Consider the following 16,539-nt stretch of genomic DNA (forward strand, 5'->3'; position numbering starts at 1 on the left):
CAAGAAGAGATGTTCAAATAACACCTTTTCCAGTCCCTGCTGCTGATGATTCATTTGTTGGCCGACACCAGCGAGAATCAAACTTATTAGAGTGTCATTTATTACCTTCAGATTCAAATCCTGCACCAGCAATAATATTAAACTACGTCTCAAAACTGAAGCCTTGCCAGTTGTTCATACAGTCTTTTTTTACTGGTGAGATTTTCCTCAGTAAAATATTGCCAAACTGCCGCCTTTTTACTAACTCTGACTAATGTTACATCCCTGCAAGCACCATAGTGTTGTGTCTGCTGGCGTCACATGATCAACTCCTGAATATGGATACAGAGAGATATTTGCTGGTTCATTTAGTATTAAGTAATAGTTTTACTATCCAAGTGACAAATCGACTACTTCTTTTCTACCCTTAACTCGCCTGGTCTTTGTGTGACCACCTGTGAGTGCAGAATCAGAAACATCACACTCCAAAGCCACGTCTAATTCAAAGCTGTAAAGTGTGTACTGTATCTTATCTATCTGTTTTTTTTTTTTCTAATATGATGTTGGAGGAGTGAGAGAGGCTCAGCAGTGCCCTCTGTTGCCCCCTGGTGGTAAACAGGGGAAGTGAGTTTCACACCCGAGATGACAGGTTGTGTTTTGTGTGTTTTGACACTTGCTCCCAGAGCTGCTGGAGTGACACAGAGCAGCACACACAAACTGTAAGTGAGCCGTCTGCTGCGCCCAACTCCCCCCCCCCCCCCCCCCCCCCCCCCCCCCACACACACACACACCCCTCAAGCACTAAAAGGATCCGAGCGAAGCCATCAAATAGTGAACAGCACTGGCACAGATCCTGGACCCAGTGTTGGACCAACACACTGCAGAGCTTTAACGTGCAGAGCGTTCATACAGCAGAGCGGGCACGGAACGAAATCTGCTGCAGCAGTGAGTTCATGTGGCTGTAGGTGAATAAAAAAAGAGCGATGAAATGGCATTACCACTTAACAGTAAGTGTGCGTGTGCAGAAAGATGCATGAAAAGAGATGCAGAAAGTGGACATCAGTATCAATCTTAACTAGAAATGAACACTAGTTGTACTATTATTTTCATCTGGTCTTAAAATGAAAATAAAAAAAATGTAGTTTCTAAAACATCCACTGTACATCAACATCCACTTTTTGACAAACTTTCAACAATCTTTCGACGTGGTCGTCCTTACCGCCGGTGTCAGAGTCCTGGTAGTTGGGGTCAAGGCCTTTGTCGATAAACTTTACCATCTTGTCGACAGCGCTGGTTTGGATATAATCCATAAATTTCTTCAGGCTGGCCTGTGTGCAGAGAGAAGAGTGCTGCGGTAAAGCTCTCATCCTGAATTACAAATGCTGTCCGTGCAAGCAAAGCACATTTAACCATCACATGGCACAGTGTTCACATGCACATGCAAAGGAATGCACGCTTAGTGAAGCTCATGCATACAATAATAGTGTCATGCATTCCATACAGTATTTATTTCAAGTCAACTGCATTTATATGAATGCAACATGCAGCCTGGATCCTTCAGGACCAATGGGTTTCATACCTTAGTGTGCAGTTTGGCCAGCTGCTTCTCATCCAGATTGGTCTGTTTGTACACCCTGGTTTTGTATCGAAACTAAAAAAAAAAAAAAAAACAGAGGAAAAGAGAAAGGAAAGGAAGAGTTAATCCTAACACAGAGGGCGTCTGTCCTTAATTCTCTTAGCTTCTGGCCTAGATCCACAAAATAGGGCCTTCCTGATTTATTGTACAGAGAAGCTTTAGCTGGTTTCTTTTACAAAACCTTCCTCCCCTGCTTCACTGAAGACAAGAATAGTGAAAGAAGTGGTCGGGCATTACAGCAGTTTCAAGGCGGTTTAGAGCCTCCGCTGGGTCAGAGTATAGCATGAAAAGGAGGAAAGTGAACAGGCTGGATGAGGGATTAGCAGGTGTTGCTCTGAGCAACAGGGAAGGGGTGTATGACACTTCTTTAATGAAGCCAACCTTTTTAGAACATGGTCTTTGTTGCTGCGGACAAAGCAGTACATGTCATCTCTTCTGATCCTACCCTGCACATGCTTATGTAGAATCCTCTAAAGAAAGATCTTCTCCTCCTTCTTTTTTTTTACTGGCTAACATCTTTATCATTAGACCTGACCGGTTTAGTGTTTGTCTGATATTAAAGGACAATTTTCTGTCTCTCTATTTTTTATGTGTTTGACCCACTTTGTGTTTCATTCACAGAATCCCTATAATGCTATGGCTCTGCGTCTCTGTGCCACACTGAGCTGGAAAAATGTATCAAAGGCTTCCTTGGTTTTCTTAATGTGAATCATAACAGGCATTAAAAACAGCTTGATAGTCAATGTTCCTATTGAAGATTGTTATGAAATGGAGACTGTGTTATAGTAAATAGTAAGTTGACATCACACCAGCAATATTTAAGGTGGAAATAGTCTGACAGTTCTTCTAAATATATACAGAAAGCTGGAATAAAACCTTAAAGCCATAAAGCTGTAGGTAACAGTAAAGCAATCTGAATCTCTGTGAGGTGGTGCACTTACATCATAAAATGAACAACAGATTTTTAAGCTTATTCAAACAGTGTCTCTAAATCTATTCACAACTTTTTGAAGTGGACCTCTAACATCAGTTTCACGTCGCTGCATTGTGAAGTAATGCATCTACGGCTGTGTCAAAGCAGGAAGGGAACTGTACCTCCAAATATGGTACCCCTTTCTCAAAGGACTGTGGGTACTCTCTGAGCAGTCGCTCTTCCTCCAGGAACTTGGCGTCGTGGCCGTCGGTGGCGGGTTGGAAAAGGCCGTAGTTCAGGACGTCCCGCAGAGATTCGGTCAGGGAGCACAGCACCTGCTGCTTGGCCTTCCACACGGTGGCCTCGGGGTTAAATCGCAAACATTTCTGCAGGACAGACAAGAGGCGGCACTGCTGTTAGATCACAGACTAGAGAAATACTAAACATCAAGGGGTTGAAATTATATTTACTTACAGTTATACACATCTAATTATAAAGAGATAAAATATATTTTTAAAAGTGTCTTGAATAATATTTGACAGCATTAGCAAACACCATCCTCCAACACTGTACTCATTTGAAATTAGTAGAAGGGAGTCTTAGAAAGAAATAAAAAAATCATCATGTTTTTTTTGTTCTCCCATGAATCATCTCTTGAACTCTGATGTTTATCTTTTGAGCCATTGTGGAGGTCACCCCCCCCCCCCCTGCCCTTTATCCAATCCCGTGGTATGCTCTAACCGGAGTGACTGCATCACATGGCGACTGTTCCCCTTCAGAGCCAGCAGGGGGAGACATTGCCAGAGTAACGCGGGTGATTCCCAGTGGCCTCTTGTTAGCGGGCCGGACATGACTGACAGTTCGGTGCAGCTTTAAGTGTGTCCTGCGAGGTTGTGCATGGCCAAACGCATAGACCGGCTCAGTCAGCAAAGTGGAACGTAAAGTCACTACACAGATGGCTGACAGAAGGTTTTTGGCTCTGCTCTCTCTCTCCCACCTTCCTCCTCTTTCTGCCTGACCAGAGTGGAGTTGGGTTATTCTCTGACCTTGAGGCAGCAGCAGGATGATGATTGGCCCACGCAGAGAACAGCCAGCTGCAAGGATTCCTGCTTTTTACTGCAATGCTGCTGCTTCTAACCCCGAACAATCCCTCAGTAACTGTCACTCATCTTAAACCTGCAACACATACCCATTGACACACTTCAGTGTACAGTATTTAGTGTGTGTGTGTGTGTGTGTGTGTGTGTGTGTGTGTGTGTGTGTGTGTGTGTGCACGCCTTACAAAGCAGAGATAAAAAAAAAAAAAAACCTGCACAGCGCTTTCGTGCAGAGGAGTAAAATAACATTTTCTCCCTCTTTTTTTTATCCAGTGTCTCCGTTAGCGCACAGCCGATTCCGGTCACCACGGCAACCAGTTCATTAGAAGAGCAAGCTGCTTGTTGCCATAGAGACATCCCTGTGTTCCCTAGGAGATGTGGGGTACTGGGAGTGTGTGTGCATCTGTGTGTGTGTGTGTGTGTGTGTGTGTGTGTGTGTGTGTGTGTGTGTGTGTGTGTGTGTGTATGTGTGTGTGTATGTGTGCATTTGGTTGTGCGTGTGTGTGTGTGTGTGTGTGTGTGTGTGTGTGTGTTCAGCGTCGCGAAAGAGAAAAAAGAAAAAGGGAGGGGAATCTCAGAATTTCTCAGACTTTGAGAATGAGAGCGAAGGAGGAAGAAAAGGTGTGTCTGCTTGTATGAGATTAGGTTTCACACACACACACACACACACACACACACACACACACACACACACACACACACACACACATTAGCCTAACTACTGCACTACTGCACGACTGCATCAAACATACTCTGAAATGAATCACAATCCCTGCGGTGTTTAATTGAGTGTTTAAGATCGGGTATCAGGAATATTCCCTCAGTCAAATAGAACCCTGATCATTATCATTCAATAATGGAAAGTCACATTTGCTTAACAATTGTGTCTTTTACCTAACTTACTTGAGAGTGCCATGCTGCTTATTGATCACTGTACCTCCAGGAATGTTATTGATCCTCCAGGTTTTAACAGTTCAGCCAATTAGGCTGCAGCAACTAATGCAGCATGAACCCTTTACACTGCTTTAATGCAGAGGCACAGCCTGCACACAGTACTCCATTCAAATCATCGTTACATGGGGGTTAAGTTCAGCTATGCAACTTTTAAAAACCCTTCAATGGTGCATTTTCAGAAAATGTAGACTTTGTGGCGCCCTCTAGGGGCCAAAAGCCTTTTTTCTTAAATGAATGACACTGAATGGCTTCTGAGTTATTTAGGGAATGTATGTGTGCAATTACCATATGTTTTTTTATTGTTGAATTCTTCACTGTAAATGACAAAGTTTTTTCTAATAATTGTTTCTTATCAAATTGGCTTAACAAGTAAAAAGCATGCTAACACTCAGAGCTGGTAGTGCCAGTAACACTACAACAAAAAACTCAATTTTTATTTTTTTACTTCAGTCAGCATTTTGTAGCTTTTTTAAAAAAAAAGAGGATGTGGGATAATTGCAACCTTCAACCAGCATAAAGTATCTACAAGAATAAAACTATATATTTACATAACTATTGCTCAAGTACTTCAGTTTACTTGAGTAGTTTCTTCTGTTTCCACTTACACTTCATTGCCACCACATACTTGTTTTTTTTTTCCTACTTAAGAACCTTTCATTGAGAATCCAAATAGACTGAACATGCACTTCAATAGAATAAACAAAAACACGAGGAGGGTCATCTTATAAAAAGAGAAAACCTACACTTAAATGAACGCAAATATGCTCTACAATAATTCCTTGCTTGCTTTTTGCTTTTCGCCACGACAGCATAAAAACAAACTTTAGACTTTGTCTTCTTCTTCTTCTTCTTCTTCTCTTAACGTTTAACGACAGATGACCCGCGTTAAGGTGCATTACTTCCACATACAGTGACCTCCTGAGAATGAATAAACAATCCTACCACACATGTTCTTTAAAATAAAAGTGCGTCATAGATAAAAACGACCCACTAAAACCCCTTCCCACCCCACTTTTGGGTCCCGACCCACCAGTTGAAAACCATGGATCTAAACAGTTTTATCCGTACATTTTTGTTGAATGAACTAAGAACGTACAAAGTAGTTAAAGCTGCAACTTGATCAAGTGCACAAAAGTGAAACAGCATATTAATGCAGGCGGCTTGTTTCTATATAACTAATATAACAGCTGAAGTTAATGTAGCTGAAAATACATCCATACAGTTCATTGAGTTTGAGTGTGGAACCTTGTCATACAGTACTTTGACTGTGAGGTAATGCTTCTTTTAATGAAGAGCCTGATCCTAGTCCCAGCACAGAAAGCCTCTGACTGTCACAGCTTGTGACTTTTATATGATTTTCAGTGTCACATTGAAATCTTAGCACAGCTTCTGTCTCTCTTGTGGTTTCTTTATCATTATGCAGACCAAATTCCTGTCTTGCCTCCCAAAGCTGTGATCACACTTTCCCACTCACAAACGCCCACTCACTCTGTCCGTGCTGCTCTTCATCATCTCCTGCCTATCTCTATATCTTATTCTTATTCTCCCTCCTCCTCCTCCTCCTATCTCTCTCTCTCTCTCTATCTCTTTCTCAAACGGCTCTGTCACTTATCTTTGCAGAAATAAGAGTCGCTAAGAGTCTCTCTCTGTCTGTGACGCTCTCTCTATCGCTGTCCCTCTGGCCTTTCTTCTGCAGGCCAAGAGCATTGGGACTAGAAGCCTTTAATTAGCTCTATAGGGAAATAACCCCCCCCACCAGACACACACACTACACACACTCGCACACAATTACACATGCCAGCCATGTCACCATTTAAGTCAACTTCCTCTCCAGTCTTCTCTAAAACACCCCCTTCCTCTTTTCAAAAGACAACCAATTTAATTTCTTCTCAGGATTCCTGTCATCCTCTCTTAGCCGTGTTTTCTCTTCCTCCATTGTGTCTTCCTCTCACTCACCCGTGCTGCACTCCCTCCTACTATACTTCCCTCTCTATTATCTCAAACCCTGCATTCACCTCAGGGACTCACCCCTTCATTAACATACAACCTCTCTGCAGCATCGAGTACACTGTGTCATGTAGTCTGAAAAGTTCACATTTCTTAACTAGGAGTTGAGATATGAGAGTGTTTCTCTTTGTGTGTATGCGTGAATATGTATTTCAGTGTGTGGAAGTGTTTGTCAGGCCGAATCGTGCCTCCGGGGGCTGCTGCATATAAACTTCAGATTTTTGCAAGACTTCAGCTCAAGTCAGACAGCGGAGAGAAGCGAATTTGCTTCACGCCGTTAATGCATTTTGCAGGCAAATTCCAACGTGACTACATGTGCGTGAGACTGCCGATCAAATAGGACTGCGACTTACACTGCCTTCTTTTGACCCCCGGCTGAGGCAGGATGATATCAACAATTTGTGTCATGGAAATCCGACTGACTCTAGTCTGTACACACGAGTGAGATAACTGACCCTTTTCAAGTCAGCCACCGGTGGAAGAGGAGGTCTGTCTGCAGCACAGAAAGAAATATACCACGAATATTACTGCTATCAGAAGTAACCAGTTTGTTTGTTTTTGAAAAATAAAGGCATAAAGCCAAATTTATAGTACAGTATCAGGGGCATTTCATGACATCACAAAAGGCAGTAACCCCTCCCCCGAGAGGGTGAATCTCCCACAGCTAGGGCCCTTTCCGAATTGTCACAATTCAGTAGGCAGTACGTACTTTTCAGTAGGGAGTTTCAGTATACTGAACTTTTGTGGTCATTCAGTAGGCATGATTTGGGTCCGCGCAGTATACTGAACATTTCAGTATGGATACTAACTTCCGGGTTTCATGCAGTATGGATCGGATGCGTGCTTTCAGGAAATTAATTGTATTTTACCACCCACAATGCTGTGCGAAATTACGTCACGTGCGCCTCCAAATCAAAACAAACGAGCGTGGATTAATTGAATCAATTTTTAATCCAGAGTTAAAGTCCCGACTGAAATCACTACTTTAAATTAACAACAGAAAATAAAACAAATGTCTGCATTATTATAAAACCTTTCCCCCTCTATTTAAATAATGATTTCACTATTTCAGTGCGTCTTTATTTGTTTATTTTCCTTTATATTCCGTATCTTACTGTCTTTCATTTGTACTTTCCTTTATGTACTGTATGTGATTTAGTTATTTAATCTGCCTTTTACTTGATTTACATTGTGATATTGTTTTTTGTTTACCTGACTGTATATGCGCGTTACTCTTCTTGAATAAAGCTAAACAAAAAAAAAAGCGGAAAAAAAAAACGGGTGGATGCGGCCGGTTCTGGAAACGTAAATGACGTCACTTCCTTACTGAATGAATCAGATGAAGTAGGAACAAATATCTGCCTACTGTGTGTGCATACTGAATAGTAGGTACTAACAGTATACAGCACGGATAGTACATACTTCCTACTGCCTACTGAAAGATTGAGTATGTACTTGGCAATTCAGATACGGCCTAGGTGTTTCTTCTGTCCTATGGGTCTGCCTTGCAATCTCCTTCCAGAGGGGGGCGTGGTCGAGCACAGTTCACTTTGCATTTAAAGCTACAGACACAGAAACAGACTGTTTCTGAGCAGGGCTGAAATAGAGGGGTTTGTAGGCATGAGTGGATTTTGAGCAGGAAACTTTTGAAACGTGTTTTTGGGGAGCTCTGAGACTTAATAAAAAAACTTGTTGAAGGCAGTATAATATGTGACCTTTAAAGTCAAAAACTGCAGTTCCTGGTGTGTCCACTTCAGGCTGGTGTGAAAAGCCAAGGAATCCTTAAAATGTCCATTTGTACAACCGAAATGAACACATAACACAGCCTGGTTAAAGAAATACTTTTGGTCTCAATAGCTCATATATTTATTGGTAAAAACTGTACTGTTTTTATTATTAGTCATCTGTTTTGATGACATTCAGGGTTCTGATCATTTTGCATAATTATGAGCATGGTGATTTGACTGACAGGTGGGTTCATTGTAGCTGTCTGCTGAGGGGCTAAAGGCCCGCCTCAGATCCAGTTCCTCGCCTGCTTCTCCATTGATTAAAAGTTAGGTTGAGATGGCGCTTCCAGTATGGTGAACACCATCTTCGGGCTTCAAAACGCTCCTTCAGACACCAATGGGTGATGGCACTTGAGACTACGTCTATGTTATACACAGGTCAAAACTCATTACATGCATACAAATGAGCAAACCTAATAACTGACATGCTATGTTTCTTGATATTGTTATATCGTTATTGTGATTGAAATTGTATTTAAAACCAAGAATCGTAATAAAAATCCGCTCACAGATGCGGTTCATTGACTGTACAGTTATTTTACAGCAAAAATAAATAGTCTGGTAAAGTCTCAAAAAAGTATCTAGGGCAAAAACAAAGCCAAATAATTTAAATCTGGCCTGCATCATTACTAATGTGTACATGTTTACAGTCTGAGTGATAAGTGAGTTATACCGAGAGTAACAGGTTTTACTTTCACCGTGCAGGCTGAAATTCATAGTACTATATACGAGGGTAGAATATTTCTCTGTGTATCCAGATAAAACTAAAGGTAAGCTCTGATTCAATATAATTGTTACTGATTTAAGAGACTAACCGAAACATGAAAGCAAACATCAACAACCGGCGGCGGTGTAATGTAATATTAAACGGAATTGAGTTTATATAGCACTTTTCTAGTCTTCCGACTACTCAAAGCACTTTTACACCACATGTCACACCCACTCATTCACACACTGATGGTAGTGATCGCTATGTAGTATCATCCATCAGAAGTAACTAATGCCATTCATACACGGCCACCGAAGCAGCGGGAGCAATTCAGGGTTAAGTGTCTTGCCCAAGGACACATCGGACATGTTGCCCAGCTGGGACAACCCTCGAACCCTCGACCTTCCGGTTGAGAGGCGACGACTCTACCAACTGAGCCATCATGCTGCTCAAACGTGATAAATATTCTGCATTGTCTTCCACACACTACCAATTCAACAGTCACAAGTTGATCATAGTGTAAATGTAATGACGCTCATTGAGAATTTGTACTAAAAATTGACAAAACCTGCGGTGATTGTGACTGTGTATCTGTATTTAACACCTTTGAAAGGAAGGTGTTAATGCAGGAGACCAGCGTTACACACAAAATGCTGCTGTTATTGAAGTTAGGAGGAGACATAGGTACAATAAAAGAAGACATATGTTAATATGTTTTAAATGTCATGCATTTATTTTTGATTTCGCTTCAATAATCGTTAAGGAAGAGAAACACCATGATTAAACTACAGGCTATTGTTGCCTTTTTATATCCAAAGAAAACTGAACATCCACAGCCTCTGCATTCAAAAGAATTTCAACATTGACATTTATTTATTCCTATTTCCCTCTTTTCGCCAACATTATATTTTAAACTGGGGATTTCCTTTTTCTCAGGTCGCGCGTCTCTCCCCCCAGCTCGCCCCCTCCGGTGCGCTCCTCTCCATAATGCGCTCGTCTCCTCCCTCTAAAGCCCGCTGCTGCTACTCTGTAGGACGCTTTGATTGGGGCACCTCACCAATAAAATACTATTTTATATTTTATAAGCAGTTTGCCACCACACTGCACTTTTACTCTCCAAAGGCATATGAGTATGTGCGTGACAACTTTAACAAAGCTTTACCACACAGTCACACCATCCGCACAGCTGATCCAGGATTTACTGTAGCATCTTTTAGAGCGCTAAAAGGTCATGTACAGGCCAACAGAGAAGGGGAAAAGAAACAATCTGTGCTCTCAAATAGCAAAGCAGTCTCAAATCTTTTTGAGGAATTACAGCTAAAAACAAAATTCTACTTTGCATACAGTACATCCTCTGATAAATACAGTGAAGTACTTTGATTGCATTTCTGTGGTGTTCCTGTAGGTGACCATGATGCAGCCAGACTGAAGCAGCACGTTGTGAAGGTGGACGCCATCATCTTGTCTTTGCAGTGCTGATTCTGAAGAGAACGCCTTCACATAGGACTCAAAGGTAAAATTATCTCTCATATGATTGGACCGTGTTATTGTAACCGCTATCAGCATCGAAGTAATTTTAGTAACAATTTATAATCCTTCTTAAAATGTAAGGAAGACTAGCAGAAGATTTTAACAGCCTCTGTGGTTCTGCAAGAAGTTCATGTTTAAATTGTTCTTCTTTCTGTCTTCAAGGAAATCAGTGCCCAAAGGAAACAACAGTCCAGAGTCTAATTCCAGCTCCGGTGAGGTTCTGCACACAAATCTGATTATATGAGAATATTTAACATTAGTTTAATTTATCAGGCTGGCCCATGTGATGACAGTTTAAAATAATCTTCAATAGAAAGTGGCAGGAACACCTTTGTCTTAAAACATAAATTCATAAAGCTGGTCATATTATTGGATTCATCCTGTCTTATTATATATTTTGTTTTTCCTCATAAATAGTTCTCCTGTCTTTAAAGCAAACTTTAGAACCTGAAGTTTAGCAGAACCTGAGGACAGATCTGATTTCAGGTCTGAGGCATAAACATCACAGTAAAATTCATGATACTTTACATTTAACTCCGTGATTGTTTTTCTCTATTACAGAAGATGCCCTCAGATTCAGATCCATCAGCAACACCTGACAACATGGAGGACTCGTCCCCTGAGCGTTTCCTGTCCTCTCTCGATGGAGTTCTTCTCTTCAGTCATTAACTCTTGAAATCAGCAGCACAACATGCCAGACTGTTTGACAAGTCTGTGATTGAATAAATTTAAATGGAATCTCATGCGTATCTTGCTATGCTTATTGGCTTTAAATGTTTAATATTAAATAAGTTTGAAGGCCATTTATCTCAGACCGGCTGTGACAAGCTGAGCTCGTCTGTTAGCTTTGCTGTTGTCTTAGCTGTTGTTGGTCAAGAAGACATTAATGTCAGTTCAAGGCCTTTTCAGATGTGAGCTATAAACTTAACTGCTAAATTATTTTTACTGTGACCAACACTTTGTAGTGCTCCAGTTAATCAGAGACAGTCAATTCAGATTTTTAAAAAAGTTTATTTAAACATTATATGAAAAAAATAAAAAAAAACGTCAATAAACGACCCCTGGCTTCATTAACCATGTGTAAAATAAGTAAGGGAGACCATCAGGTCCAATTGCTGGGACATAGGAGAAAGTATAAAAAAATATTTAACAAAGAAATCCCAACAAAAATCAAATAAAGTATAAAGATCCTGGATGATTTTTTGACTGTTAAAATATGATGGAAAAATCAAATCCAACACAACCCTCCAGCATCTGGCCTTTCAAACACAGGGCAACATCATGTTAAGAAAAATAGCAGCATTGAATATTGACCAGGATCTCTTGTGTTTTCTCTGAGGATGACTATGGTAGCCATCTCACTGTTCACTGTCACAAAGCACCAGACTCTGTCCACCTTCTTCAGTTGCGCAGACGTCGATCGGCTCCTCTGGGTGATGGCAGAGAGGACTCTTCATCTGGGAGAGCTGCTGGTGTAAGGTCATTTCTGCCACTGTGGATGAGCCGGGGCGTCTGGCACAGCTCTTAGTCCAAGCACAGGTGAAAAAACGGAAGAGGTTCCTTCAAACTATGCGACCCCAGCCTGACCACTGTAACAGGTGTGCAGACAAAGGTTGAAATTAGTCATTTTTAGGTTCTGTTGATTGTAAAATGGAAAAGAAAACATCACCTTTCTATTTAACATTTAGCTGGTGTATGACTCGGTGTGATTTTTATTTTAGAAGACTGTTTTTGTTAAAATAGCTTGTTTTTACAATCCTCTTCACTTCTTCAAAAATCACAGGATATATAACTTTTAACAGATGATTTTAACTTACACTTCACCTCTGTGGAAGATGTCAGACTTTTATCTCTTTGCCTAAATGAAGATACAAAAAACAATTGATTTACTGTTCACTTAAATATATGAGAAAAGCAGACATGAATCACATTGCAGACTATCAGTTTCTAACAAAATACAACATATCTTACCACCTGTAGCCTACGGTCTGTGGTGCTAACCGATTCGGCAAAAACAGAGGACCCAGCAGCCCACGTATTTTCAATAATGATCAAAATAGCGGGATTTTTTAAAACAGTGTGTTTAAATATTAGACTTTGAATACGGTGGTTTGTTGTACTTACACATTTCTTCATCGTAGACCGGCGTAGCGCTTGCGGCGTAGCTGGGCTGCGTAAGTCATCAGGGCAGTACGCTAAGTGGGCGGGGCGTGTTACCAGGGCTCCTGCCCCCGGAAACCTACTGCGCAGACTCTGGCTCCAAATGACGTCAAAATCGCAAGATGGAAGCGCCCCTATAAAGCGGCGTATTTTGGCTTCCAAGAACGTTGCGTGGGAACAGCTACAGTGCGTGCCCACTGTATTGGTACAGCCATTCAAATGCTGCTGATATAAGAGCTATGATTCAGTCACACTCTCTTTCAAAGAATCAGCTTTAAAGTTTGGCCTTAAAATCACCAAAGTGTTTCTCACTGGGGTCACGGAAAGTTGTGTTAGTGTTCTTTAATGGTTTTTTTTTTTAGACAAAGCGCCTTAACCTTCGGTACACAAATGAGACATGACATCTACTGTCACCAAGCTAAATAACTGTCTACATATCACCCTGGTCTGGAACAACTAACAAGAGAAGCTCGGATTAGTACTACACATAGCGATGTCCCAAATCCCCTCCAGACAATTGCAGTAGACTGATAGCACTTGCAGATCTCTCCCTGTCAGTGTCCCTGCACCCACAGTGCCGTCTCGATTGATAGTGACGTGAAAGAGATCTGCCCAGTAGGCTCGTGCAGCTCAGTTTGAACAGCAGAGGTATATTGAACTTAGGGAGGCATCACCAGCTGTTTCCTCTGAGGGCTTTGTGGGAATGTTTCAGGCGAGAGTAACAGGCTCTGACCTCTGGTCCAAAGGCATAACCATGTCACCATTTATCTTATAACCTCATTTGAGACAAAAACCCAATGAACACAGGAAAGTATCCATCTGCTAAATATGACAAAACAAGGGTATTACAACCAACCCAATAATGTTCAATAAAAGGAAATATTGCCATTTTCAACTTATCTCTGACTATTAGGGTGAGATTTTTAGAGTGAAAATATGGCAAACCAAACTATACAGATATTTCTGATCTTCTCTGTGACTCTGGGAGTAGCCCCGCTACCAGAATCCAGATCCATCATTTGACGTCGCTGGCTATTTCAGCTTGGGTTTCTAGACACTCACAGCTAAGAATATTAAGCTACAGAAAATGAAAAATGGTCTCCTAAATTGAGACAGCAGAGAATGTCACAGATGAGAGAATGTTTTGCAGTGCTTTGGCCGACTCTGATAATAAGCTGAGCTAAAGTATCCGTCTGATACAATGTGTCTTGGTTCATGTAGGCACTGCTTTTATGGCTCTGCAGTAAGTCATCTCTTTTAACAGGCTGGATTTTGGTGTTAGAAGTGTTCTGGTTCCGCTGTAATTTAATCCTGTAACCCATCAACATTCATTAGGCTTTAATTATTATCTCTAATCAGATATCTGCAGGCAAGTTCAACTGAAAGGATACCCCCAACACACTTCTCAAGCTGCTAGTAGGACTGTAAACAAAGGCATTGCACAGAAGAGGAGGTCTGGGAGTCTTTTATTGTTTCATGCTGGCTACACCTGAAGTCCAAAAAGCTGCCGCAGTCACATAGGCTATAATGTCATAAGATAATAGCCGATGGGTTTCATGGTATGTTTGACTTTCATTTACCATCAAGTCTGTTTGAAACTCCATTTAGAGTTGGCAGAAATTCCCTTTGAATGTCTGTATTTGTTGAGCATGTCTATTTTTCTCAGTGCAACTACCATTCTTTGTCACAAAATATCCATCTTCTGGTCCAATAATTATTGGCTGCACCTCTGCAGTCATACAGTATTGTGCTATAAATGTAGCATGACGTGCATCAGTCCCACCTGAACCACAACATTAATTGCTATATCAAATTTAATTGACCAGGGTGGATCTGTAATCAAACTGAATCAAATTGGATAATTTCAGTGACACCAAGAGCAGATTGGTTTAACATCCATCATTGAGCTATACAGCTACTGTATATATTCTGCACCATATTACACAAATTACCAGTTTTGTTTTTATTTTCTGCATGTGAGTGCTCTTTCGTCACCGGTAATCCTCTTCCCCCAATTCATAACATTTGCATTTGCGTGCTACATTCACTCCCTCGTCTCATTACAACACAATTAACAAGCAATTAGAGTTTATTGAGGGTGAATTAGCTGACATGTAGAACAGACCTAATGTGCTGGGAGTGTAAAGGGATATTACCCAACACCAGCGAGAGGATGGAGGAGGAGGAGGAGGAGGAGGAGGAGGAGGATGACGATGACGATGACGACAAAGGACAGGAGATTGACTGGTAGGAAGCAAGTGAAGAAAATCACAGGGTTTGTATCCTGAAAGGGAAGGTAGCGAATGACAGAGTGAAAGTGCAAAATGTCCTGAAGAGGTTGAGTCAGGTAAGGAGGAGGGTGGATGACAGAGTAAATGTCACAGGGAGGCTGCGTTATACTCTCACATCCTTGGGGAACAACGCAATATGTACTGAGTCAGTATGTCTTTGTCAGGAAGTCTGTGAGGTCACGTTTTTTTTGTATTGGTATGTCTGTATGTTTATCTGCACCGGTCAGGTAGTAAGGTTGCAGAATTCTGAAAAAAAAAAGCCCAATAAGAACATTCACATTGCACATATTCCCGTCAGTTTCACCTGCGTCAGTCATTTCCAATAAACAGAAATTCAAATTCAGACTAGTCGACTAATCCGGATGTCACAATTTAGTCCAAGTTATCCTAATTTAGCCCAAAACCATATTGTGTGTAGCCTTTTTGCTATTTGAAACTGTTCACATTCTTCAATAACAAAAAATGATGATTTTTATAAATGCAGCTGAAACGTCTGACACCAGGCGACATGCATTACTCTGCCGCTGAACAAGTCAAGTTAGTTTGTAGATATTGGGTAATATCAGCATTCCTTGCCAAAAACAGATGATGGTTACCCAGATAACAAACATGAGACTTCAAAAGGGCAGTCAACAATAAAAGGTAGTCAACAACAATCCTTCAGCAGACCTTCATCGTTGGATCCAAAGTTGATTTAAGTTCAGTCAGGACGACTATATTCTGCTAGTTTATTATTCATTGTTCATACTGTGTTGTCTTCACTGCTCCACACAGGCTCACTCATATTTTCCTGATGTTTATCGGCTGTTTTCATCACCTGGGGGGCCTCATGTATAAATGGTGTGACGTATAAAATCTATGTGCCGTGAGAATGTGCTTGACCCTGTCGTAAACTGCAGGCCAGCCGTGAAAATGTGCAGGATCCACCGCACTCTCTGACTCCCCTCGTCACTTTCCCTAGCCCCCTAGTTCAATCACGCAATCGTTGCGTGCAACCCTCAACCTCCCCATCATCGCCCCGGTCTTCACAGACAGCTCATCAGCCGTAGAGGAAATGATCGGCCAACACCTCCACCAACAGCTTCTAGAGACTCTTGAGTGGGGAAAGGTTTTGCAGACACCCTTCAAACTCCCTGTCGACTTTTAACTCCAAAGACTCTCGTACAATCATCACTGATTATTCACAGAATCTTTGTGAAGCAAATGTTTTATCTTCAATTCATTTGCACGTCTCTCTCCTGACTGAAGTGGTGTAATTTGCTTTTTTCAGGGAAGTGCGAATATTTCGATTTCTAATGAGGAGCGATCATGGTAAGTTTTCAAAAATACAGAAAATCAACAAACAGTTACTGTTTCTATTTCTCTGAACCTTATCCTTAATCTAGATGTTTTATTTCTGTCCGCTTCACCGCATCCACCTGGATCTCTCCTTACAACTCTCTTCATCCCTTTTTACCTGCATTTCAAAGCCACCTC

At 41.3% G+C, this 16,539-nt stretch overlaps 1 protein-coding gene and 1 long non-coding RNA gene across 2 annotated transcripts in view; one reads left to right on the forward strand and one right to left on the reverse strand.

Moving 5' to 3' along the window:
- shank1 (SH3 and multiple ankyrin repeat domains 1) overlaps window positions 1–16,539 on the reverse strand; it is a 78,442-nt gene that overhangs the window by 38,810 nt on the left and 23,093 nt on the right. Inside the window, exons 3-5 of the mRNA XM_061065723.1 lie at window positions 2,711–2,914; window positions 1,559–1,630; window positions 1,199–1,307 (exon numbers count right to left, since the gene is read on the reverse strand). Of these exons, the coding sequence (XP_060921706.1) occupies window positions 1,199–1,307; window positions 1,559–1,630; window positions 2,711–2,914 (385 nt within the window). The remainder of the gene's footprint in view (window positions 1–1,198; window positions 1,308–1,558; window positions 1,631–2,710; window positions 2,915–16,539) is intronic.
- LOC132954296 (uncharacterized) lies at window positions 7,247–7,820 on the forward strand. Its single transcript, XR_009665737.1, has 2 exons — window positions 7,247–7,332; window positions 7,383–7,820. It is a non-coding gene; the product is annotated as an uncharacterized LOC132954296 (long non-coding RNA).

Source organism: Labrus mixtus, chromosome 20 (assembly GCF_963584025.1).
Source record: "Labrus mixtus chromosome 20, fLabMix1.1, whole genome shotgun sequence".
Lineage (NCBI taxonomy): Eukaryota > Metazoa > Chordata > Actinopteri > Labriformes > Labridae > Labrus > Labrus mixtus.